This window comes from Syngnathus leptorhynchus, chromosome 2 (genome assembly GCF_054491065.1).
Source record: "Syngnathus leptorhynchus isolate UIUO chromosome 2, UIUO_Slep, whole genome shotgun sequence".
Taxonomy (NCBI): domain Eukaryota; kingdom Metazoa; phylum Chordata; class Actinopteri; order Syngnathiformes; family Syngnathidae; genus Syngnathus; species Syngnathus leptorhynchus.
The window spans coordinates 4783166-4809235 of NC_141196.1; the positions used below are offsets into that span (position 1 = coordinate 4783166).

Genomic DNA, 26070 nt, shown 5'->3' on the forward strand with positions numbered 1-26070 from the left:
AGTATGAAACCCTCGTTGGAAACCCTAACCCTAGTTTTAAAACCTAGTTTGCGACCCTAACCTTAGTTTTAAACCCTAGTCGGAAACCCTAACCTAAGTTTGAAACCCTAATTAGCGATCCTAAAACTCGTTGGAACCCTAGTCGGAAACCCTAACCCTAGTTTAAAAGCCTAGTTAGAAACCCTAATCTTAAAAACCCTAAAAGTAGTATGAAACCCTCGTTGGAAACCCTAGTTTTAAAACCTAGCTTGAAACCCTAACCTTGGTTTAAAACCCTAGTCGGAAACCCTAACCCTAGTTTGAAACCCTAATTAGCGATCCTAAAACTCGTTGGAAACCCTAGTCGGGAACCCTAATCGTAGTTTAAAAGCCTAGTTAGAAACCCTAATCTTAGAAACCCTAAAAGTAGTTTGAATATCGATAGCACAGCGGTAAAGGCTCTGCCAAGTCTACTGTTCTTATTTCTTTGCGTCACGGGTTGAAATCCTGTTGATGACTTTTCTATTTATTTATTTTAGTGTTTGCTATTTTATGCATCCAGTCGGAAATACAAACGAGACATTTCGTTCATCGTTTTTATTGAGAATTTGAACTGTTTTGCAATCAGGGAAGTTCCAGGTCGCTGTGACGAATCTGCAGTCGCGAAACACAAAACCGCGCAACTCGCCTTACAATAACAGTCGTAACTCGAGACGGGGAGCAAATTAACATGGGGAGCAAGATAACATGGGAAACCGGCTATTAGCCAGCAACGGCATCGACGCAAATGTTCCGTATAAAACTGAAATTCGGACCAATAGATATATTATGAAGCGAATCCCAGTCACCATTAACGCGTGGCTTGGCTGAATAATAATTCTGCAGCAATGAATGGATGACTAGATAATTGTTTCACTTTTGTTTCCCTACTCCGTCGCCTCTCGATTACGTCACAAATGCGCTCAATTTTTCAACGATTACGAGCAGACTGAAGACGAAAACGAACTGTTCCCAAAATGGCATTTGAGCCCGATAACACTGACATATTTGACTGTATTGTCATGGCGGAGGAGAAATTCCGTGGCGAGGGCTACCAAGAAGGCTTCGAGAAAGGGACCTATCAAGGTCTCCAGGTTGGCCGTAGACATGGAGCCTCTCACGGGGCGAAACTGTCCACGGAGATTTCCTTCTATCACGGATTTGCCATTACGTGGAAATGTCTTCTTCGAGAGGGATCGGACCCCAAACTACGAAAACGTGCCAAAGCCCTTGAGTCTTTTTTGTGCTTGATCCAAAATTCAAACTGTGACGATCCCAAATCTGCCAAGCTGCAGGAGGATATGGAGAAACTTCGATGCAAATTCAAACAGGTCTGCTCCATGTTCAGCATCCACACTGACTTCAAGGATTACACCAAAACGTCGCAAGGAGCTTCTTTCTAAATCTTGACAAGACTTGAGTGGCCAACGCACACATGATGGCTGGCCTGCACGGAAACTATCATGGGACACACAAACAAATTCTACATTTTATACACATGAATGGAGACAAGTTCTTGTTGCCTGAAGTAATTTTACCATGAGAAAAAAAACTTCAATAGTTTTAAGATTAAACATGAAATATTGCAAAATAAAGATCACATTAACTTTGAATTATCTTAGTCGTGCCAACTTTTTTTCCACGAATGTGACTTATTCATTATACATACAGTACAACGAGAATTATAGCTCTCGTTATAGAAAAAGACTATTTTTCAAAGATGACGTTTTCTCCCTTGGTAAAGTCGAGTTTGTTGCTGCGGCAGTGACCCCTATCCTCCGCACGATGGCGACAAAGGAAGGCAAATTAACGAGTCGTGGCTCGAAACTGTTTAATCTGAAAATGGGAAATGCTTTGACATTCTGTACTATCGTAAAAGTACAGGTCTATAAAAATAACTGGTAAAATACTCATAATAACTCAAATAATTAAGCAATAGTAATTTAATTATTAAAAAAAAATTTTTTTACTTCAGGAGTAAAAATAAAGTATTTTTACCGGATATTTTCTTCTTATGGCTATTAAAGTCTAAAGATTGTTACTTAACAAACCCTTTAAACGGAATGGATTGTTTTTAAACGTGATATGTTTTCTCAGATTGGAATTTGGAATTCTTGTCGGCAGGCGATACATTCGCTACTTGTACGTCGAACGGTGCGACGGCCATGACGTCATTAACAGCGCGGCCGAGTGGAAGTGAATGGCTTCCCTTATTGACGTCCAAAAAATCCCTTTGCGTGAAACTCAACTGGACTTTCCCGGCCAACCTTACTCAGTGTCGGTCCTGAAGGTGGGCTACTACCACCCACAGAGCGACGGAACGTTTCGGGCCGACGGAACCGTTACGCTGCTCACAAGAGATGGCAACAACATCCTGGTGGACACCGGCGGGCCTTGGGACAGGGACTTTCTCGTGGAAAGGCTCCGAAAAAAGGGTCTGGATCCCACGGACATCCAGTTAGTCGTGGGGACTCATGGTCATTCTGACCACGTGGGGAACCTCAATCTTTTCCCGTCCGCCGTCATCATTGTAGGACATGACTTCAGCCGAGGGGACGTGTACTGGCCCAATAAGATGGCCCAAGGACATGCGCACGTCGTGGATGAGCACGTAAGACACCTGGTTTAAATGGAAATATTGCTATTTGTAATTTTACGAGAAAAAACAAAAACAGACATCCCCATCAAAATTCACGTAAAAATCACATGGAAAAAAATATATATAAATGAAATCACAAAAAAAGCATTTAAAAATCCACATAGAAAACACCCCCACAAAAAAAATCACCAAAAATTCTCAAAAAGTACGCAAAAACATAAAAAAGCCATCTTAAAAAAACACATAAAAATGCTGTTTTTTATGATTATATAATCAAAATCAATTATATTTTGATTTAATTCTTGGCAAAATATAAATCACACAAATTCCACATAAAGAAACCACATTGAAAAATGGTCATGAAAAGAAGCACGCAAAAAAAATCACAAGTGATGTGTCCAGGCATCAGCTGTGGCCAACAGCAGGTCCAGTGTGATACCATTGTATGTTTCTCTTTTGTGCAACTATCATATAATTCTTTTTAGGAAAAAAATAATAATAATATTCAGATTTAACATACCAAGCATCTCCCCTGTGTTTCCAGGTGTGTGTGGTTCCCAGCCCAGGCCACAGCGGACAAGACGTGAGCGTCCAAGTGAAGGGAACCTCGGTGGGTACGATTCTCGTAGCGGGGGACCTCTTTGATTGCTGCGACGACGATAACTCATGGAGGGACTTGAGTTTGAACCCCGCCGTGCAGGAGACCAGCCGCCAAAAGGCGCTCCGCACGGCTGACGTCATCATACCGGGTCACGGCCTACCATTTCGGGTCCTTAGAAATTCCTCAAACCAGGAGTCAGGTGATTGACAATAAAATATTATATGTATTGATCAATAAAAGAAGACCTTCGTTTGTACTACTTGCTTGTGTGTTTGTCCCGCATGGAATTAATCCAAGTATTCTCATAATTTGAGGTTGTCATTACGATGGTCTTGCAAAATAAAGAATTTATAATAAAAAAAAAAAAGGGTAAATACAAACAAGTATGAAGTTGTGATTTGTACAAATTAAATGGAACTATCACGATAATTATTTTGTAATTAGGTGAGGAAAAAGCGTCTGACAAATATTCCGTTTAACAAACCACATCTTTATTCCAGTGACATTTTATTCTGGACTGGCAAAAATTATTTTGTTTATCATTTGGCAAATTCTTCTCTGTGATATCATGATATTATTATCAGCCTGATTCAACTCTTCCAGAGTGGTACTGCCAGGCGCTTAAAACTGTTTACACAACCCGAACAAATAACCTTAGTGTGTTTCAACTGTCAGTATGAACGCTGACACACCCTAAACATCTCAATAGCACCATAATTCACTGATAAGATCATCAAATTACAACACAAACACACTGTGGCAATGTATCTATGCAGTATCTATGCAGTTTTTTTACATATTGCGCAATCCCATTAAACTACTCAGTGTACGGCTGGTTGAAAAAGTATTTGGATACGTCAGATTTGCATTTTGGTGTGGTGTGCTTTGGCTTATGAGCAGTTCCTCTTCCAGAAAAAAAACTGCTTGATTCTCATAATCACATAAACCTGTTTCAAATTGAGTTTTCCCACCCATGTAATTTTCACACTTTTCCAAATCTGTCATGATTATGCATTGTTTTATAACATTTTCAAAATCTTAATATCACAACTTTTTAGGAATTAAAGTACAACTTGGTCATTGAAACATTTTAACACAGTTCCTAATAAATTAGAAATTATCATAATAATTACAAAATATCTTTGAAAAACCAGTATAATTTTTTATATTTGTAATATACTGTTGTAATATACTCTTATTATTTATTTCTGTAATAATTATTAGATATTTCTTTGTAAATTGTTTTAAATTTTAGTCTTAATTGTCAAGAATGTTAAGACAGATCAAGAAAAAAAATACTATGCCAATTTTTTTCCCCCTATCAATAGAAATGTATAAAATTAAGATGTCTCAAGAAAAAAAACACTATCCCATTTTTTTCTTTACATGAGATCAAGGCATAATTTTTTTTAAAATGAATTTTGAGTTTTCTAAATCATGCATCCATTTTCTTCTACTTATGTGGCCTTAGGTCACGTTTTCTCCTTTTTCTAACCTTAATCTTTATTTCCAGAATAATTATGACTTGTTTCTTCTTGATCAATTTATTTGTGTAATAATTACAACTTCATTCTCATGATCACCTTTCTAATCTTACAATATTCAAACATTTTTCTTCATAACATGTATTGTTGGAAAGAAAAAAGGTGCAAAGCAAACAAAGTAGACTTTTATGACTCTCATGGAAACGCTGTCGCTACACACTCCCATAACATAAAGTCCAGGTCATAAAATATCTAATCAGGCTGTGTGTGCTTATCAACGATCGTTCCACCTTTTTCCACACCCAGCCACCCACCCATACACTAAAGGACAAATCATATAAATAGTATTATAGCTGACAGAGGAATTCCCTCTGTGTCATTTTGTGTGTTCACCTGCAAAGATGTGTACGGGAGCGTGCGCCAAGGTCATCGCCATCCCCCTCTATATCCTGGCGTTGCTGTCCATCATCTGCAACATCGTGCTCTTCTTCCCCGGCCTCGAAACCAAATATGCGGCCGAGGATCGCGATGGACTGCCCCGGATCACTGAGGAAGTTAAATACATGGGAGGAGTGATTGGGGGAGGCATAATGGTAAGTTATTGAAATTTGGGAGGAAAATGACCCTCGAATCAAAATGGCAGACTTCCTGTGTTTTGGTGTATAGGTTGGTGAGACTTTTTTTTGCGGCTCTGCTTATTAAATTTCATGTTGTTAAGTAAAACTGGCTTTGGGGCTGAATCCTCAAGCGTTTGGATAAATCATTATACTTGGCCACCGAGCTCCGTCCACACGCAGTGACAAAAATATGTGTAATTTAAAGGTATGTCTAGTTTTGAGGCACCCCCAGAAATGGTGAAAACAACCCTAAAATGGCTGCTTTGATTCAAAATGGCCGAGTTCCTGCGTGTTTACCCGTATAGGTTCATTTTTTTGGCGGCTCTGCTCATTTCACATTGCTACGGAAATGTGTCTCTAAAATGGGTGCTTGGAAGAAAAATAGCAAATTTCCTGTTTTCCAGCAAAATAAAATTTGATGAAGACAAATGTCCTTTTCTTCTTCTTCTTCTTTTTTTTTAAATACCATGTGTTTTTTCTTGCTGCTTCTATGTGAAAGGTCCTCATTCCCGCCATCCATATTCACCTGACCAGCTCTGGCAAATGCTGTGCCAACCGTTGTGGGGTGAGCATAAACAACTTTAAAGAAAAACAACACAAAAAAAGCTTGTCGCGTTTGACACAATGTCACTCGACGTAGATGTTCCTGTCCATCGGCTTCGCGGCTGCGGGCGTGGTCGGGGCCATATACAGTTTGAGTGCAGCTGCCCTCGGGCTTTCCAACGGTCCGATGTGCTACTGGAGCAATCAGAAAAATCCAATTCCAAAATGGGGGGTTCCCTTTGGGAACAGGTATCCGCCAATTCTATAATACTAATCATAATTTTGTACTTGCTGACGCTACAGTCATAAAATGAAATGGGATGTAAAGAAATAAAGAAAGAAATGCTATCTATCCTTGCAGCACTGGGAGCTACCTGACAGATAAGGACATGTGGAAATGGTGCAAGCTCCCCGAGGATGTCGTTGAATTCAACGTGGGGCTGTTCTCCACCCTTTTGGTCGCGGCCTCCTTTGAATTGATCCTCTGTCTCATTCAAATGATCAACGGGCTTTTCGGATGCATCTGCGGCACTTGTACTGGAAAAGAGGTAGGGGCCCGGAGACCCGCTTTTCATATTTGTTCATTAACAGAGTATATTAAATGGTGGGGATAAGATGCACTGCATTGACAAAAATCGATATTATTTTACCGATGATATCGTTATACGGTGCTTACGTGTATTGCAAAAAAAAAAAAACACGTGTACGATACGTCAATTTGAGGTAGGCAATTACAAAATGACTTTGATTGTGATATGACATGTTGTCAATGGTGATATCATACTAACTAGGTAAAGTGATATCGGAATATTTTATCTGACACAAAATTGGTGTCAATGGTGTTAGAGATGGAAATTGTATCACTTAGCAATATCGCACCATTTTGCCAATGGTATCACAATATGGTGTTGATGTGACAATTGATATAGTCGAAGAAAAAAATCAATCAGTGATGACATCTTTTGTCAATGTCAAGAACAATGACGCCAACTGCGATGTGATGATAACCAAGATGAATACATGTGTCTTTCAACAGTAAGCCAGCCGGATAAACCCTGAAAGACGAGACGACCTGTATCGACGCCATCGAGGGTTATTGACTTGAGCTCCGTTTCACAATTGGAAATGAACACTTTGGGAAATCATAACTACATCGTGTAGGCTCTCCTTATTGCTCGATTATGTGATTTCATTCTCTGCTTTCTCAATGGCTATGCTACATTTCTGTCTGTGTGTGTTTGAAGATATTTTGTAATAAATCTCCCAATGAAAACAATGGCTTTGTGTTTGACAGGACGAAATACAAACTTTGTTATGAGTATCTGCCATCCTCTGTTTTTCTTAAGACTTCCTCTGAGCCTTTATTTAGTCTGACAGGCTGGATTAAGAGGACAGAGGGGACATGTTGTTGGAGTGGGGGGTTGTGGAAGCTAGTGGTCAGGTTTCAAGTCTCGCATGGAGACTCCACGGGGAATAAACGTATGTTTAGCCGCTAACGGGATACTTCACAGCCAAATATTTCTTTGTGCCTTTTGGAGATGAACTTTAACTGGGTGCCATATGCAGATGAGGACTTGACTGCAGGCCACATCAGCAAAAAATTCCAAGAGCAGGTGAGTAACCGGGGCACATTTGTGTGTGAAATTTCAAGTCAAACAGACTTGTTGGGGGGGAGGGTTTCGGCCCATTGTAGCTGTCGAGTAAGAGCGGCACTCGTGGTCCGGAGAATCTTAATGCTGTGCCTTTCTGCATGAATTGTGTCAGAAATTCCAATCCAGTTAGTTTATGGGGATGAGGAAAAATAAATTCTCCATGGACGATTACTTATGGCATCATTATAAATCTGGCATTAATTAACAGCTCCCATCGGTGAAAAATTACTGTGGAATTACGCAAGACATTCCAAGTTTTGATTTTCAGTATGATTCACACTTTCACATTCTTTTTGTTCCAAACTTTTTGGGCCCAAGTACAGACATGTTGAAATGTGGGTAAAGGCTGGAGCTCCGTGAAGGAACTGCTGGTGTCGTTGCTTCTTGTCTATGCTTGCGTCTTGCTTCAAGGCCAGTTCTCATTCCCCACTTATCAGCTTATGGTGTAAGCATTTGGCACAACAGTTGGGAGTAATCTTGTTTGACTGATCCTACAGGAGGAATATAGTCTGAATGGACACAGGTTAATGCTGCTCAGGAATAGTAAACGCTTGCATAATACAAAAAAGAAGAAGGCTCTAATTTAAGCCACAAAGTCAGAAAAGTTGTGGTTGTGTCGTTCCGTATCATAGCAAAACAATATATACTTTTTTGGGGAAATCACGTAAATTCCGGACCTCCCGAAAAAACTTCTAAAATGATATAATATGGTTCGTTAAACATTCAGAGAGAGAAAATGATCAGGCCATAGACCGAATGATTTTATTTTGGAAGTGAACGGACATGCTTCTCACCCTCGCCTTGCTTTTATTTTGAAAGCAAACGGAAGTCATCGGCATCTTTTGTCTCGCTCGTGCGCCGCCAACTCATCTATTTCTTGCGTGCACAATTAAGCGGCTCGAGGAGATAAAAAAGCACATCGCCTGCGACGTCTTGGCCCGCTCCCTATCCAAACCCCAGGCCCGGCCCGGTTCACCTCATCCCCGCGGCGAGATGTTCCGAGCTCCCGGCGGCTGCACACGAACAGCGCAGCCGATACCGGTCCGGGAACACAGCGATGCTTCTCAAACGGAGAGCCAGGTAGCGTTCGCTTTCTGCAGAAAAGAGGGGTGGGGGACGACGCAGGATAAAAGAAAAAAAATAAAATCGGTGGAATTGCGTTGCTGGGATTGTGGAGGGAAATAAATGCAGAGATTGAGGGGGTGGGGAGTGGGGGCTCCCTCCCCCTCCTTCTCACGCAAAGGCCTTTTTCTGCCCCCCCCCCCCCTTCTATTTTATTCTTAAAACTGAGGTGGGCAAAGAATAGCCCGTTCCGTTTTTAAATGTGACCCACCGAGTCCTGTAATCTTCTTTTTTTTTAAAGCAAAAAACGTTGCAATACTGTGAAGAAATATCTGAATGCCGTAAGAGTCAAATTACATGAAAATACAAGTCTTAATGTTACGAGGGAAAAGTCGCAACTTCACATGAGTAAAAGGTAATATTGTGCAACCTTGTGTGACAAAAAGATAGAAATGTTAGGATAACAGGTGTAATGTGACGAAGAATGAACAAAATCGTCATTTGGTGAGGAAATAATATGTAATAGAAAAAATACCTTCGAGAATGTGACTCGTCCTTTCTCGATGTATCACTTACAATGACGTTTCTGATACATTATGCTTTATGTTATATTTTCAAGTTATAAGCCTGATTCCATCATGCAAAGTTGCCGTTTTCCTTATATTATATAACCATTCATCTTTCATACAGACCTGAGGTTTTACAGTATATAAATTCAGTTTACTCTGAGAGAAGTCAGTACGTCGAGCTTTCTTCCAGGTGCAATGTCTGCTTTCTGTTGAGACTTGACAAAAACTTTCAATTCTCAACTTTCATGTCATGTCTGCGTGACAGAATACCATTTCAATCGAAAATAGTCACATTCCCGAAAAGTTGTCATGTTTTAAGAATAAAGTATTGTGTGGAAAAAAAATTGGAAGGTAAAAAGAAAAACGCGCCAGCGTCATAATATTTTAGAATAAGTCGTAATGTTACAGGGCAAAAAGCCACAATCTTAATTGCCAACTTTAGGTTGTGAAAAATAGGTCGATTTTTTTTTTTTCATCGGACCATGAACCGGTCCAGCACCCGAGGAGGACGAGCGGTATTGAAAACGGATGGATCCAAAATTTGAACAAACCATACTGACATCAAAATTGAATTTGGTATCAATTTTAGCATTTGACACCAAATTGCATGTGGCAGGATGCTGCGAGGGCTGGTGCGCGGCTGGCTGGGGCCGCGCTGGATGTGGAAAGCTTTGCTGCTCTTCGTGGCCATCGCCTTTGCCGGACAACTGCTGGGAATTATCTTCAGCAAGAGGTAAGCGGGGATTTGCTTTTTGTTTCGCTAGCGAGTTGGACAAATAAACTTGCAATGTAACGTCAAGAAAAAAAAATGGTATAATGGATAAGTAACGACAAAGGTGTTTTTTTTTTCCCGTCCTTGCCAGCAGCACCCAGCCAGCCGCTCGCTCCATTTTCTCGTCCCCTGACGCCCAAGGTCCGTCTCTGGGCCCCTGTCGGCCCCACACGCACATCATGTTCCTCAAGACTCACAAGACGGCTAGCAGCACTGTGCTCAACATGCTCTACCGTTTTGGGGAGGAGCGCAGCCTGCGTTTTGCCCTGCCGTTGGGCTACCAGCTGGGCTACCCGCTCCCCTTCAATGCCCACAGGGTCAAAGGCTACAGGGGCCCTCGAGTTGTCGAATTCCACATCATGGCCAATCACATGAGATTTCATAAAACGGAGGTGAGTGCGTGACAGGGTGGGAACAACTAAATATGGGGAAAAAAGACCAAATGAATAGAAAAAGTTGGAAATATTTATGATTCATCCAGAGATTCAACGTTATGAGGTAAAGCAAAACAAAAAAGACAAAAAAAAGATCAAAAAGAGAAAATAATTGTAATAGTATGAGAAAAAGGTTACGAGCAAAAGTCATAATTTTGATGGCAACAAGTGCAAGTATGGTCTGATTCCAAGTTCCCGGTGTTTGTCTTTGGTGATCTCGTAGGTGGAGAAGGTGATGCCTGCAGACACCTTCTACTTCTCCATCATCAGGGACCCGGTGGCATTGGCCGAGTCGTCCTTCGCTTATTACAAAGAAGTGGCGCCAGCCTTCCGGAAAGCCAAAGGCTTGGGTGACTTTGCTGACGATCCCGGCAAGTATTACGACCCCCGCGCCCGCAACAACCACTACGCCCGCAACTTGCTGTGGTTCGACTTTGGCATGGACAACAACGCCAACTTCTCGGCGGTTCTGGCGCGACACGGCGAGGCCGTCGTGCGCCAGACCTTTAAGCTGGTCCTGGTGTCCGAGTTCTTCGACCAGTCCATGATACTCCTGCGGCACGCTCTGTGTTGGCCTCTGGACGCCGTCGTGTCGTTCAGCCTCAACGCGCGGCAGCAGAAGCAGGACGGCGCAGGCGCTTTGGCCGACGGCTGGTCGGAAAAAGTTCGAGGTGGGCGCTCGCCGGCCAAAGCGCCGCCCAATCTAGTCCTCACGGAGCAGCAGCGGGAGAAGCTGCGCCAGTGGAACGCCTTGGACTGGCACTTGTATCAAGCTTTCAACCGGACCTTCTGGCGGGAAGTGGCTGCGTTCGGCAAGGCTCGGATGGAGCGAGAAGTGGCTCTCCTGCGAAGCCGGCGGGAGGCCCTCGCTGGGGTCTGCCTGCGGGACGGCGGAAAGCCCGTGGAGGCCCACCGCATCCGAGACAAAACCATCAGGCCTTTTCAGATTGGCTTGGTGAAGATTCTGGGCTACGAGCTGCAGCCGGGACTGGACAACGGGACCAGAACTGCCTGTTTGAGGATGATCCGGCCCGAGATCCAGTACAAAGACGCGCTGGACGCCAAACAGTTCCCGCAGGCACAGTCGCTGCACGCCCCGCCGGGGCAGCAGAGCCCAATGTTAGCCTCTGATAGGTCTTTTTTCAAACAAGACCCATCCCGGACCGGGGAAAAGGGACGGGACCCGGGAGGGAGGACAGGGGATGAAGAGCCGCGGGATTGGGACGGAAGTCGCTTATTGAGCCGCAACCGAAACGAGTCCGTAGTGAGGAGGAGGAAGCGGCCAGTGATTTAAGTGAGGTGAGCTTGAAAGAAAAGTTTCCATTGTAATGTCCCACCTTTTGTTTGTCGATGCTTCCAACTGAAAGACTGTCATCTTCAATGAAAGGACATAAGGACAAGTGCATTAAGGCCACAAGGAAAAAAGAAATGAGGAAAGATAAGAAAATGGAGGGGAAAAAAAAAAAAAAAACTAAGTTCAAGAAGTTGCAGCATCGCAAAAAATTGAGGTCATATTGCAAGAAAAAGAAAGTTACCAGACAACGTTGATTATTTTATGTGAATAAAGTTAAGATACTGCAAGAAAAGAGTCTTAAAGGTATCAGGAATAATGTCACACTCTTACATGGAATGCACCCGAAAAAAGATTATTTAGAAAGGTACTTTGTCAGACTGGAATAATGAAGTCCATTTACTGTGTTGCACAACATTGGCTACGAGAATGTAGTAGCTGTAAAGCAAGTTGAACGACAGGAACATTCATGTATGTTGTGGAAATATTTGAAGAATCTTCATGTTTTTAATTCATCAAATTTATGACAATAATAAGACAGCTGAAGCCTTTTGCTTATTTTCCCACTAAACTTTTGAGAAATTTTTAGGAATCCTCTCAAGAAATGCATACCAAATTTTCCCAAATAGTGGGCCCCCCGTTTTTTTAGACACCGTGCCTCAATGAATTCAAATGAGCAAATAAGCAGCCTTTTTAATTATTTATTAAAGTATTATTTTATTGATGAGTATTTATTTGTACAGTCTGATGTTCAATATTCTAAAAATGAAGGCCTTCTCTTTCATAAACACCCAGTACTCCGCACTAAATAAACATCCTTAGTCACCATTGGAGGAATACTTTGCCACCAGAGAAGCCAAAACATGTGATACTTGTCTTCTCTCTCTCTCTCTTTTTTTTTTTTTTTTTTTTTTAATCACCGCATGGTTTGGCGGACCCAACAATGCGTCCATTGATAACTTGTCACCGGACTCTCAATATTCAAGCTGACAATGACTTTAGTGTTTAAGTCCATCAAATAAAAAGTCACACCAACGGACAACAGAGTACCGAGTTAACTTTTTCTGTTCTTCGACAACGACACGTTAGCGTCAATACAAAATGGGAACACTTACAAAAAGCTGCTGTAGGCCACAACTGACGTCCAGACGCCACACCAGTCACGCACCAGACCACACCCCTAAAAGGCAAACATCCAACACGTCAATGTTAAATTACAAAAAGTCATTATATTTGATCAAAGTAGTTCAAGGCAGTACATCCTATTTGATTATTCTTTAAGGGACAAAAAGTAATGATATATTATCATTCTTGAATTTGTAAATATTAAGTACACATTTTGGGAATAATGACAAATGCTAAAAAGATTAGGTTGTGGTTTTATCCAAATCTTACTCCGTGACCCAAACCTAACTTGTGCAATATAATTTTCATAATATAACATTTCAACCAATCAGCTCATCGGAAATCAACTGGCTCTCGTCGATTGATTACTTTGGTCTGGTACAAACTACAGTCGCTCCAAAGTCGCATCGATTAACCAGTCTTCTATTTATCACCAAATAACCATCAAACGCGAAATAACTGCAGACTTTTTTTTGGTTTTGTTTCTATGCCCGGCCACATTTTCGGTGCGTATGTCTTCGTCGCGTGTCCGCCTTTGACTACGTCCGCCTTCCCATGTTTATTTACATGGCAACATATGGTTAGTTAGGGGAACTTTTTCGACGGCTATGGAGCCGCTGTTTGAACACAGTGTGTATTTTCCCGCCGCGGGGGAGTCGGTGGACCCGGCGGAATGCGACACTCTTCGGCAGAGAACGCACTTTTACCTCGGGGAGACGGTCCATTTTCTTGTGGTTTTGCGTAAAGGTAGTTTGTTAAGGGCAAAGCAAATGGGTGACTTGTTCGCTGTGGCGACCGTTGGCGCCCTTGTCAACGACAGTCTGATCGACCCGAATAACAACGCAGAAGAAGAAAGAGAAGCGAAGGAGGACCAACAAGGTGACGATTTGCTTGAGCACCACAGAAGAAGAAGCATCGGTGCAACCCGCAAATTCCTTGAGTGCCGCCCGCTTCTCAACCACAACAATGCGCGTCATAGGATGGAACCGGTCAAGGTAAAAAGTCTGTGGCACCCATGACCGCTGAAACTTTTAAAGTGTAATTGCTTTTGTTTGTGTAGTGCATGTGTACCTTTAAGGGGCGTGGCCTGCACCTGCGTATGAGTCGTGGCTCGTAGTTGCCTCTTGTGTGACTTCTCTGTTTGCATTTGTGTATTTGTTTTGTTCTATAAATGTTGAAAGTGGCTCTCCTTATCCACATCGAGGCCATTGAAATACCTCAACTTAAGGTTGACATCTTGAAATTTGCTTGTCTGCAGTCAATTTCATTGTCAGAAGAACAGATTTCCTTCAGTCTTAAAGTTACTTTGGACAAGATCCCCGTCGACACACTCCAAGCCAAGGTCAGTTTTTTTGCCAATTCCCAGATATGAGTTATTTTTATTGGAAGAACAGCCATTTACATTTGTGTTGAATATAACTAGTTTTTTTTAAAACAGAAATAAGTCAGAATACATAAAAAAAGTAATACTTATCAGGAGTAAAGTCGCAATGGTATGAGTAAATACCTAATAGAAGTGAGACTAAATATTACAACAAAAACTTAATTTTCCATAAAAGCAAAGACATTATGGAAAATAATGGATTATTATGAGAATGAGGTTGAAATATGGCTCAGCATTTTTCGGACTAATTAGATGCGTGACTAAACATTTTACAAAAGGATTTACTGTGCTTTTACCAGATTGTGGTGAGCGTGTGGGAGCAGGATGAAGACCAGATGGAAGTGAGGGAACATGGCTACCTCGGAGTCTTGCGGCTCGGCTCGCCTGCACGCACTTTCCGAGAGGACCTCAACAAATTCAAGGCGCAGGGTAAAAATAATCAACTCCATGTGTCTAGCATCTGGAACCCATGTTCCATAAATGACATTCATTAACAAAACAACATCACAAATGCTCAAATATGTGCATTAACCTTTGCTCTATGACCTCCTTCTCCTCTAGTCAGTGCCACGTTGAATGTTCTGCCGCCCCCCAGTGTCGGGTGTCAGCACCTGACCGTCTCTGGAAAACACATGACCTTCCTGAAAGGTCAGGCGTTTTTCTTTTCCAAGCCACGCATGTCATCGCGAGGCTTCCGTCTTTGACGGCCCCGCCCTCTCGCCCTCAGTTTTAAACAGTACCTCTTGTGAGGAGCTTTGCATCACAGACGTGAGAATCCTTCCCAACTACAACTCGTCCTACCTTCCCATGATGCCGGACGGTTCCGTTCTGGTCGTAGACAATGTCTGGTAAGTGCGTTACGCCACTTTATGGTAAAAAGGTTGAGGTGCCTTATCTGACGTGTCTCTCGCTACCAAAGCCACCGATCAGCTGAGGTGACCATGGCGTCGTTTTACCGCGTGGACAGCGAGTGTTGGCTTCTCCCAAGCACATTGGGCACCTTGGAGGAGCACACCTTCCTGTTCAGGCTGCAGCTCCAGGACAAAGACGACCACGACTCCTGTGAAGTGAGAGGCTGAAGCACCAGCAGCACTACTTTTGAATTGTTTCGTATACAGCCGACACTCAGCGTGATTTATGCTACCTGATTTTGATATTTTTATGTGAGTGGTGTATTTTGTGTGAAGGGTTTGGAAATTCCACTGGTTGCTGTGCTACAATGGCACACGTCATCACCCCTCCACACGAGGTGAGCGCTCCATTAGCGTGCGCCATATGCTATATGCTAACGTTCCTTCATTTTCTCACCAGGGACATAGCCACTTTTTACTCACTGCCCAGCATCAGCTTGAATCGTCCTCGGCTGGTGATGATCGCTTCCTGCCCGAGGGTCGTCAGGCCTCGCCAGAGCTTTCCTGTCAAGTACACCCTAGTCAACAACCTGCACGACTTCTTGTCTGTCCGGCTACGCTGGAATTTTCAGGGTGAGTTCTACCAGCAGGTAGCCTCGCCCGGTCCGGAGGCCGGCTCTCATTCTGCGTTTCGCTCGTCCAGCTCACGCAGGAGGAGAAAGCCACCGAGAACGCGAGGTGACAGCCGTGGTGTGCCAGTCTCCCTTCAGCAACCTTGGCTGTAGCAAGAAAGGCTCCAACATTTCTTTTACCGTCGCCTTCCAAATACTTGAAACGGGACTCTTTGAGGTATTTCGTAATTGTAGTTGATCGTGTGCCGTTAAGTTTATATTTATTTTATAATTGACAATTTACTGATTTAATTTGAAAGTAAATGCTCATTTTAAATTATTTTTTGGATGCATTCCCGATACCTCAGTTAAGTCAGCACATGAAAATGAAGCTACAGTTCACGGCACCACCCGAGGAGCCCCGGTCGCCCCAGAGGTACGCGCAATCCTCATTCGACAGCGTCAAACGGTCCCTGAGCTTCTCCCAACAGCCGCACCCTCGCAGACCACACCACGTCAGGTACGAAAGATTGCAAAAGATGCTAACATTAGATGCTACTAACGTAGCCGATTTTCTCACTATTGCTAACGCTTGCTCCTTTGCAGGACTGGCAGCATGGTGGAGCGTCCATTCGCCACGAGTCCAGAGCAAAGTCTCGTTTCACCGGATCAGGTTGCTAAAAGACAATGTCAGGTGTTTGTGCTGGAGCACATCGGCAGCTGATATTTGCGGACCATTTAAGGGTGTTTTGTATTCTAGAATAGGATATGGACACCAAACTGAAGTCTTAACACTGGTTTTATTTGGATCATTATTTGAGTTATTTTTCAAATATTTATTTTAATGTGTTCTCCTCATTTCAGTGCTTACTACACTGGCCATAGCACATAAAGCCATGTTGATCTACCTAAAAACTTATTTCCGAATGTTTCAATTTTATTATCTGAATGTTTACATATTTGTCCTTTATTTATGACTCTTGTATTTTATTCTTCTAATATATGGACTTATTTTCCTGTAATATTTAGACTTGACTTTTGACCTCATGAGAGTTTAGTTTGGGTAAATTATGACTTTGCAAAAAGACAATCATATTTCCACATAAAATTTCTCTTTCACAGAATTTTATGCTTTTATTTTCATATTTACATTGCAGTTATTATTTTTTTCTCTCTTGAGACTTCTCAGAAGTAATTGTTTTCGCACAAATAAGGCAATATTCTCAAAATTGATTTGTCTTTGAATTAAAATTATAACAATTTATCAGTAATTATGTGATAATTTTAGGTAATTGTTTTAGCGTGTTGCCCTCATTTCATTGCTTGGTCCAATGTTTTGAAATATTGATGCAAAATGTCAAATTTTGCTGTTTGAATGTATATTTCAAGAATCAATGTGAATTTCTTTTCTTTCTGAAAGCATCTCATCAAACTGGAATAAAGTATCATTTAAAAAAGATCATCATTTTAACTAGACATTAGTCATTTAAATCCCAGGTAAGTAGTTCTTCATCAAAATAAAAAAAATGCCATTAAAGATTTTTAAAATAAACTTTTTACGAGTTTGGTATTTCCATCCATCCATCCATTTTCTGAACCGCTTAGTCCCCACAGGGGTCGCGGGCGTGCTGGAGCCTATCCCAGCCGTCATCGGGCAGTAGGCGGGGGACACCCTGAACCGGTTGCCAACCAATCGCAGGGCACACAGAGACGAACAACCATTCACACTCGCACTCACACCCTAGGGACAATTTGGAGTGCTCAATCGGCCTAACAAGCATGTTTTTGGGATGTGGGAGGTAACCGGAGTGCCCGGAGAAAATTCACAAAAGTACTAGTCATTGTTTCCATTGACATTTTAGACTGCATAAGTTAAGAAGGCAACACAAAAGTGGAGTACATAGAACATTGACCAAAACTATTCCTTTCCATTTCATTTGGACTGAGGAATAAATTACAAATCACACAGAAAAAGAGGATGATTATTCATATCACATTTGTGTCAAGTTGTTTGTTGTCTTTTCATCCATGTTCTCATAGGGCACATCTACAAGAGAAATAACACAAAAAATCCATATCAGTTAATGTATGTACTATGCGATAATTTTTTTTTTTTTTTAGAAATTAATAAATTATAATTTGAGTGCTAAACTAAGTTGATTTTTATTTACATTGGAAATTAATTGATATTAAAATAATCATGATTGTTAAATTAGAATAAACATTACTGTAATACAATAAACTATTTCAATATTTTTTTTAATTTACTTCATTAATTTTAAAATATAGTAAAATTTTGATTAATGCTAATTTTATATTATTTGATTTATTACATTGAAAATGACCGCAAACCCTGTATTATTAGTATGATGTAAAATATAGATTTTACATACTGTTTGAAGTCATTCGGATCTCGTCGTCTTTCCCCTTGTTTCTGTGAAGACAATGACAATAGACTTGCATTAGACGGGACATTTTGCCCATTTTCATTTTCTACAAATACTTAACAATCCAAGATCAATAACTAAAGAATGACAGGTAAACTAAAGAATGGGTTCTTCCCAAACGCGGTGCTCTCACCGGCTGTGAGACGATGGCAGCCTCTGAACTACATAAAGGTCTGACCTGGAAATAAAAAGCTTAATTACTTAGATTTAATATAACAAATATTGCCAATTGGGCTTGTCCCATTAGGGGTCGCCACAGTCAGACACTCGCATCATTATATGCTGCATGCCATTCCTCACACATCCGACCGATTTTATGGTGCCATTTTTTATTCAATTTCAGCTGAATTAATTTTTATTATTACTACTTTTAAAATGCATGTAACAATTTTTCATTGAAAGTTATCAAGTAGTACCTTGGAGGAAAAAAAGAGTAATTTTAATTAAATAATACTTTATCATGTCATTTATTTGCTGCTAATATGGCCAAAATATATTTTTTAAATTAATGGAATAATACATTAATGTTCTTATTAGCAGTTATGTCATGTATTTTAGTAAATGAAAATAATGTGATACTTATATTGTGTAAGTAATTTTAGTGGAACAAATAACAGTACTTTTAATTTGCAAGATTACATTGTGTTTTGAATTTTACAAAATGAACTTAATACAATTACATACATATAACAAAAATAGTACAGTGCGTTTTGATAATTCAATGTCATCATTATTTTACGAATATATGTAAAGTACAATATAATAGTGTTTTTATTAAATTTGATGTTTTTAACTCATCTTTTCATTACTGGATACACACACAAACACACACAGGAATATACATAGTGACTTACTTGTTGACGCTTTTGCAAACGCACACAACGGTGATCACAATGACGACGACAACGGCCACTGACACCAGTACAGCAATCAGAATGATCCATTTGGTTTCTGCAAGAAAATATTTGTCATTTTTACACCCCCAAAAATTTGCAATGTACAAAAAGGCAACAAGTTGCACCACTCTGTGTGTTTCCTTGTAAATAACAATTTACAATAAATAAAAAAAAATGATTCTTATATTGCACTTTCTGTATAATGACACCTTCAGTATGACTTATATTCCAACATTATTCTCAATTACGGCTATTGTGTAATTGTCAAATCCTTGTTGCAATAAGATGATTCTTGTAATGCGACTTCTGTCAACATTTATTCATACAATACAGTATTATGATGCAATTATTTTTCTGTGTTTTTTTTTTTTTGTCTTGTTCATTTCTGATTGTGTAGCCCTGAAGTTAGCTATTACCAAGTCCTTCGGTGCCCGTAATCACGTCCTGGCAATTGAAGCCCTCGTAGCCTGGAGCACAGTTGCACGAGTAAGACGCGTTGTTGATTTCGTTACACGTTCCTCCATTCTGACAGGGGCTGCTGAGGCACGGACTCGCTGAAACGCAACACAAGTACAAGAACAGGTTTTATAGTCACAACTGGAGAAAAAAAACAACATTGTTTGATCTTGTACCTTTTCTGCTTTTTACCTGCCAGATTTTAAAATGTATTTTCTTTTTTCTCTTGCAATGTTTTGACCATTTACCCCTTGAATATTACGAGAGAAATTCTTAAAAAGTATTCTCTTAAAAATTCTTATTTCCTTAATAATTTTGATTTTTGCAGTTTTTTTTCTCCAAAGATTACATTTTTATTAGTGGAAAACTAATGTTAATCTTATTAATTCCAACAAAAATTTGTTGAATGTCATGATCAATATATTTTCCCATAAAATATTCTGATGTTTTCTTAATATCACACTTTCAATTTCTCCAAACATGCACGCACTTCTGTGACAGTCGCGTTTGTAGTCGTAAATGGCGCAGACGTAGCCCTCCTGGCAGTTCTTGGCTTGGCACACAGCACCGGTGGGGGTGCATTCGCAGGCCTGTGCGCAGTCTTCGGTCACAAAGGTTTCGTTCAGCTGGAAAAAAACAACAACACATTCTCGTTACAGTAACTCATGTTGTCATCCACGTGTGAAAAATCACTGAAAAGCCATCTGAAAAGTGACCCAACTAGTCTCTATCTCATGGTTTTGAATTTCAAAGACTAAAATTACAAAAATATAAAAATATTGTGAAGGATTACAACTCAACAAGAATGAGTAATATTACTGATTCCAAGTAAATACAAGATTCCAAAAGTAATCCCCGTGATGATGTCATCAGTCCAAGTACTCACTGGGTAGTATCTGTTGAGGAAGTTGCAGCCGCACTGCGCATATGGCACGCAGCTGCCCCCGCTCATGACAAAGCCGGGCGCGCATTGACATCCTTCCACACAGGGGATGGCGGCGCACTCAGACTGCGCGGCCAGATCGGCGCAGGAGGCCGGGCACGCAGACATGCACGCTGTGTACGTACTGTTGCCTTCGCACGACAGCACTGACTCACACAAAAAGAAAAGGCCAGGATAAGTGCAAGAGTATTCATAAAATAATAATTAGAATTTACTCTTGAAATACAGATTAAAAATCTTTGATTTACAATTTTTTTTTCTTGTGAAATGTTTATTCATGAAACTTTGCCTGTTGTCAGACAGTATTTCAGTATTTCAGTATTTCATGTAATATTTTTTCCCTCGCATATTTACAATGATATAGAATTTTAACTTTTTCCTCCTCCTTTCAATTCTCTACATCAAGTCTTATCCTATTTTTTTTTTAGATTTCCTGTCTTCATAATTGCTGCGGAAACAATGCAATGTCGCGACTGTGCGACTACTAAAAGGCTTCTTACCGCAGCCCAGCTTTTGTCTCCAGGCCCCAAGCTTGACTCCGGCTTCCTGGCAGGCGGCGGCGTAGCCGTCATAGCTAGCACAGCGCAGTTCTTCGCTGCCCTTTTCGGCACACAGATCGAACGTGCAGTCGCTGTGCAAAGGAAAAAAGAAGATAGTGTGGATTTAAGATTTTCCAAAAACTCGATTTAAAGGATCAGAGAGCAAAACAGTTGACATGTTAAATTCATGGTTGTCGCCACGGACTCACTCAAAGTAGTCAGCGGGTGGCAAGACGGCGTGGCAGGAGGCAAAAAGACCCGCGGCATCAGTTATGGCGCCGCACTTGGCGGAACTTTTGTAGTCGGCCAGTTCGTCCTCGGAGCAATCGGATGTCTCGAATCCCGAATCTGGATCCATGTCCACTTCTCGCCTGAACGCCGCACAAACCGCCAAACACGTTTCTCAGGATGATGTTTTTCTTGTAAATGTAACCAAGCAAGAGTTTTTTGATTATACCTGTGAAGATGGGCGGGGCTTGACGCTATCAAAGCGCTGTAGGCGGCGCGCGTCAGTCGGTCTGTGACCCTCCAGCTGTCCCCGAAGGCGTTCAGGTTCCTGATGATAGTCCCGTCCGGCTTCATGTACTCGTTGGAGCGGATTCCGTCGTAGTTTCCGCACAGCCCTCTGACGGCGTTCTTGTACGTGCTAGGCAGGATGATCTCTGGATGCACAAAAGTGGAATGTGAAAAAAAGAGTGATTGCGGGTGAGGGGGGGAGGTCCCATTGAGGATCTTTTACCTCCACGACTTCTGCCGTCGAAGCGCACGGTGAGTCCGAAGTCAGTGGTGAGCTGAACCTGCCTGGAGTTCATGGTGATGAGTACACCTTCGACCGGACTCAGAGGGGGCGAAATGATCTCCCCGTTCACCTAAGGCACAAACAAAAACGCTGACTTGACAAACATTATGGAATTGTACCAGTTTTTCTTCTTGTGAAATTAGAAATATTTGATTCATGCACCAATATTTAAAATTGAACAACAATTTTATCCTCGCAGAATATTGTGAATGAAAGTTGGTAAAATTTTAAAACATCTTGAATCTCTCATCTTTCATCTATAAGCACTTCCAACAAGGACTAATTAAAATTAGGTAGGAATAATAATGAAATAAAAATGATGATAATACATTTTAACATCCCCTCATAATACTTTGTTGTAAAATGAAAACGTGATCTGCTAAGGTCGATGTTTTTCGACTCACTCAACGCATAACAGATGAGGAAAAGAAAGAAATGGCAAATCTCAGCGATACAAAAACGACGTACCAGGACTTGATTGGCCTGCATGAAGCGTACGTTGACGCCATAGACGTCGACAAAGAGCTGGTCCAGGAAGGATACTCTCCTGTTGCCTCCTCGTCGGATATTCTTGCCTCTGACGGTCAGGGAAGCCAGCGAGCTCTGCGGCTGCTGGTAGTCTTTCGTCAGGACGTACGTGTAAGGCCCCTGGAAGTGGTGCGTGAATCCGTCGAAAGTTCGGTAGTGAGGATCCCCTGACACGCTGCACTTGTCGAATTCTACAGAAGGATTTGAGGGGAGGAGGGTAATTTGGCTTTGTTTTTTCTTAAACAATATTTCAACTCAACTAACGGAAGCTCAACATTAACGAAAGCCTTCTTTGCGTTTTCAATGGAACGAAAAAGAGGACTCACTGGCAGGCTTGCAGTAGACGTCTCCGAATTTGTCCAGGTCGCAAACTGAGTTGGAATCACAGCTGTGCTCCGTGCATGAGACCAGGCCGCCGCGGTTACAGGTACAAATGGAAATGCATTTCGCCGTCAGCCATGAGTCTCCCACCTACAAAAAAAAAAAAAGTCAATATATTGCAACTTTTCTTGAAAAATGTAGTATTTTTTGTAGTTGCAAACAAAAGGTTCATCTGCTAATGTCAGAGCTTACAGAAAGTATTTAGAGCTTCTCTCTCTCTTTTTTTTTTACAATTTATTATGGTACGACCAGATTCCAAAATAGAATACAAGTTTGTAGTTTTTTTTATTTGTAAGAGGTTTGCAAAAATGTCAAAATGTGGTATTGTTTGTCCAATTTTGAGAAGAATTTACCATTTATCCCATTTTGGAATAAGTAACAACAAAATGTGGAAAAAGTTAAATGCTGGTTATATTTTTCAAATGCACTGTACAACATTTTTTCAATATTTTTGTGTTTTCTATCCCTCTATAAAATATTCATTTACATTGGGCATTTTATACTTATATTTTTCTTATAATGTTCCATTTTTAATTTTTTTTGTTTTTGCTCATACAAATTGATCTGCATCAGCATTTTTCTGCTAATCCAAATTCAGAGCATTGTCCCGCTGACTGCTCTTGCCGTTTGCAGACTTACGTCGTGGTACTCGTCGTCGGAATCCAGACAGCCGCATTTTTCCAGAGGCACGCACTTGCCGTCGCTGAGGACAAAGCCGGCGTTACATTGGCAGCCCTCCACACAGGTGGTGGACGGCAGGTGGCACAAGATGGGGAACAGGTCAGAGCAGGTAGGGGGGCACGGGGCTGTGCAGTCCGAATAGTGGCTGTTAGAGGCGCACGGCAACGCTACAAGAAGAAAAAAAAAATTGAAATTTATCTTTTGTAATAGTCATTTTTCATTTGGTGACTTTTTCGTCAATCTTCCAATGTCATTCTTTTTCCGCCAAAAGTGGTCTTACGGCAGAAGGTTCGATTCCTCCAGCTAATGGTGACCCCGGCGCTGCTGCAGGCCTGAGCGTAGGCCTCCACGTTGTCGCAGAGCGTGGCTTGCATGCCGTCGTATTCGCACATGTCGTACACGCAATTCCCAGTGAAGGCTTCGGGAGGAACCAGAGAATGGCAAGCCCGGAAGCTGTCCGACATGAGCACGCTGGCGCACTGGGACTCGAACGCCGCCTCTTCGTCCGGCGTGCAGTTGGGGTGCACGTCAGGCCGCTTGTCGGGCTGACAGCTACGACCAAAAACAGACAAACGCAGCGGCACTTTAGTTGACTTCAGATCATTGATAATTGATTTGAGAAAAATCCTGAATTGTTTTACCAAAAAAAAAGTAAATACATTAAAGTTCATTTTGCTAAAATGTTTATTCCTCATGTCAGACTCTTATTTATAAAAAAATGACTTGTGTTATTATTTCATTCATCATCTCTAAACTTTGAAGGATTTGCTGACCCTGGATCGCTGTCTCCTTCGGACTTCCAGCTGTTGCCCAGTTGGATGACGTCCTTAGCGGGTTGCTTGTCGGGTTTCAGGTTGTCGTCAGACGAGTTGTGGTTGTAGTTGCCGCACATGCCGCACAGCTGACAAACAAAGCAGAGATAAATTATCTTGCGTCACAATTGTGATATACGGTGCTTCATACTTCTCCGTTATTTATACTGCTATTGATAAAAAGTCCATTTTAACACTGGAAGGGTGAAAATTTTCAGGCAAAGTTGAATCTTCTGACTTTTTCAAATATATAATATTGAAGCTATTTTTATCAAAACTCTAACTTCATTTATTCACAATTAGAATGTCTTTTCTTCTAAGCGACTTTAAAGATTTTATGGGATTTTCCATCTTTTGCGATACGTACCTTATTGAAGTATTGGCCGGGTACAGTAATCTCCAGGTGATGAACGCCATCGAATTTGACTTGCACACCAAAGTTGGTGTCTAAGAGAACGTAAGCGCCGCTGCTGATCACCTTCGCCCCGGCCGTGTTCACAGAAAGCGGCGTTCGGATCCGTCGACCGTTAAGCTGCGGGAATGGAACGTGCTTAAAACTTGAACGTTAAAGACGTGTGACGTGCCGCGTCGCCTTACCAGAACTCTGCGGCCCTTCTGCAGCTCGATCTGGGTGTCGTGAGGCAGGTAAACCTTGACGGAGCGGACGTAGGAGGCCTCCGGTTGGCCGCGCTCCTCGTTTTTCGCTACGATCCGGAACGGGGTCACCATGGTGGTGTTACACACCTGACGGGAAGATGGGAAAAGAAAGCCAACCGTTACATTGTGCGCGGCCTCCATTTTGAACAGAGCAGAACGGGAGTGGTACCTCGACGAGGGTGTAAGTGCAAGTGCCCATGAAGGTGTGCATGAGGCCGTCAAAGGTGTAATAGTGAGGGTCTCCAGCCACATGACACACTCCTTTGTCTGAGCAAAGCAACACAAAGAAATTAGCCACATCAATCAGAATTTTTTTTCTTATCGTTTTACACACTGCATTTTAGTCAAAATTCAATTTTTATTCAGGACTTGTAAGATGCTGATTTTCCTTTTTCGGAATCTACAACTTCTTTCACGGAATTTTGCAACAGTTCTCGTGAATGCTTTTTATCTTGCAGAATTAAGAATTTTGGTTAAAACATATATTTTTTTAAGTAAAATTGTGACTTTATTCCCCAAATATTAGAAAGTCTTCTCCTAAAATGTGTGACTTATTTCTTGTAAAATTCTAATTTTATTTCACACAGACCTTACAACTTTTAAGAAAAAGAAAAAAAAATTCTCACATTACCGCTTATCTCATAAATGTGCTTCTTATAATGATTACAATTTTATTCTTGTAGTATTACGATTTTAGCTCGCCAAAGTTAGAACTTTCCTTGAAATACTACAACCTATGATTTTTTTTCTCCCTCATAATACAACTATTTTTATGCAACTTTATTCTTCATTCAGATTTGGGTTTGGGCAAAGTGTGTGATTTGCCTTCAATTTGATATAATTGCCTTCAATTACAAGAAATGGTAACTGGATTTAAGTCATGGCTCACCTGTGGAGTGGCAGTCCAGCACCCCCTCCAGCACTTTGCACTCTTGCGCGGGGCTGCAGCGCCACGGCTCGCAGGTGACATTGCGGTTGCCGCGACACTCGCAACGCTCCGAGCAGTCGGCTTCCGTGAACCACGTGCCGCCGACCGGCCTGTACTTTCCGTTCTCGTCGGTGCAGCCACACTGACTGAGCGGCACGCATTTGTCGCCGCTCAAAATGAGGCCGGGGTCACACACGCATCCCTCCACGCATGGCTGGTTGCAGGGGCCCTCCGGGCCTGCCGGATCCTGACAGCTGGGCTGGGCGCAGGCGGACCCGCACGGCGTGTAATGACTGCCAGCAGGACATTTGAGAGCTACGTCGAGAGAAGGGATAGAACGTTACTCGCAAAAAGATTTCATATTGGGGCTATTTGCCTAAAATGAAAACT

General features: G+C 41.7%; 6 protein-coding genes and 1 long non-coding RNA gene across 10 annotated transcripts in view; 5 read left to right on the forward strand and 2 right to left on the reverse strand.

Annotated features, from left to right (window-relative positions):
- Positions 1 to 696: 696 nt before the first annotated feature.
- lto1 (LTO1 maturation factor of ABCE1) lies at positions 697 to 1633 on the forward strand. Its single transcript, XM_085906370.1, has one exon. The coding sequence runs from the start codon at positions 996 to 998 to the stop codon at positions 1419 to 1421; it is 426 nt and encodes a 141-aa protein (XP_085762496.1). The 5' UTR covers positions 697 to 995; the 3' UTR covers positions 1422 to 1633.
- Positions 1634 to 2158: 525 nt separating this feature from the next.
- mblac1 (metallo-beta-lactamase domain containing 1) lies at positions 2159 to 3538 on the forward strand. Its single transcript, XM_085906369.1, has 2 exons — positions 2159 to 2629; positions 3162 to 3538. The coding sequence occupies exons 1-2, from the start codon at positions 2219 to 2221 to the stop codon at positions 3423 to 3425; spliced, it is 675 nt and encodes a 224-aa protein (XP_085762495.1). The 5' UTR covers positions 2159 to 2218; the 3' UTR covers positions 3426 to 3538.
- Positions 3539 to 5085: 1547 nt separating this feature from the next.
- tm4sf21b (transmembrane 4 L six family member 21b) lies at positions 5086 to 7122 on the forward strand. The gene is made up of 5 exons (XM_085936462.1): positions 5086 to 5295; positions 5819 to 5884; positions 5960 to 6111; positions 6224 to 6410; positions 6899 to 7122. Exons 1-5 carry the CDS (start codon positions 5104 to 5106, stop codon positions 6899 to 6901), a joined length of 600 nt encoding a protein of 199 aa, XP_085792588.1. The 5' UTR covers positions 5086 to 5103; the 3' UTR covers positions 6902 to 7122.
- Positions 7123 to 7272: 150 nt separating this feature from the next.
- gal3st4 (galactose-3-O-sulfotransferase 4) lies at positions 7273 to 12666 on the forward strand. Of its 4 annotated transcripts, none has more exons than XM_085936445.1 (4): positions 7273 to 7475; positions 9762 to 9878; positions 10009 to 10309; positions 10575 to 12666. In XM_085936445.1, the coding sequence occupies exons 2-4, from the start codon at positions 9763 to 9765 to the stop codon at positions 11643 to 11645; spliced, it is 1488 nt and encodes a 495-aa protein (XP_085792571.1). In that variant the 5' UTR covers positions 7273 to 7475; position 9762; the 3' UTR covers positions 11646 to 12666. The 4 variants fall into 4 exon arrangements, with proteins under 4 accessions (XP_085792571.1, XP_085792579.1, XP_085792555.1 ...); XM_085936453.1 differs by having other exon boundaries at positions 10012 to 10309; positions 10575 to 12665; XM_085936429.1 differs by lacking the exon at positions 7273 to 7475 and adding an exon at positions 8139 to 8594.
- On the reverse strand, positions 8039 to 13662 carry LOC147060251 (uncharacterized). Its single transcript, XR_015068761.1, has 3 exons — positions 13475 to 13662; positions 12758 to 12822; positions 8039 to 8608 (listed from the first exon to the last, which is right to left on the reverse strand). It is a non-coding gene; the product is annotated as an uncharacterized LOC147060251 (long non-coding RNA).
- On the forward strand, positions 13127 to 17145 carry trappc14 (trafficking protein particle complex subunit 14). Its single transcript, XM_085936416.1, has 11 exons — positions 13127 to 13762; positions 14026 to 14109; positions 14451 to 14580; positions 14713 to 14799; positions 14879 to 14999; positions 15071 to 15218; positions 15339 to 15400; positions 15463 to 15635; positions 15706 to 15851; positions 15982 to 16133; positions 16220 to 17145. The coding sequence occupies exons 1-11, from the start codon at positions 13376 to 13378 to the stop codon at positions 16335 to 16337; spliced, it is 1608 nt and encodes a 535-aa protein (XP_085792542.1). The 5' UTR covers positions 13127 to 13375; the 3' UTR covers positions 16338 to 17145.
- The window catches only part of zanl (zonadhesin, like), a 42233-nt gene continuing 32901 nt past the window's right edge, over positions 16739 to 26070 (reverse strand). The window contains 20 exon segments of the mRNA XM_085906628.1: positions 16739 to 17660; positions 18007 to 18047; positions 18194 to 18238; positions 18915 to 19011; positions 19373 to 19510; positions 19903 to 20038; positions 20299 to 20501; positions 20856 to 20986; positions 21104 to 21265; positions 21352 to 21556; positions 21634 to 21763; positions 22162 to 22412; positions 22548 to 22692; positions 23242 to 23450; positions 23564 to 23835; positions 24057 to 24184; positions 24463 to 24627; positions 24693 to 24839; positions 24922 to 25019; positions 25642 to 25995. Coding sequence (XP_085762754.1) covers positions 17605 to 17660; positions 18007 to 18047; positions 18194 to 18238; positions 18915 to 19011; positions 19373 to 19510; positions 19903 to 20038; positions 20299 to 20501; positions 20856 to 20986; positions 21104 to 21265; positions 21352 to 21556; positions 21634 to 21763; positions 22162 to 22412; positions 22548 to 22692; positions 23242 to 23450; positions 23564 to 23835; positions 24057 to 24184; positions 24463 to 24627; positions 24693 to 24839; positions 24922 to 25019; positions 25642 to 25995 — 3113 coding nt within the window. The 3' untranslated portion in view covers positions 16739 to 17604.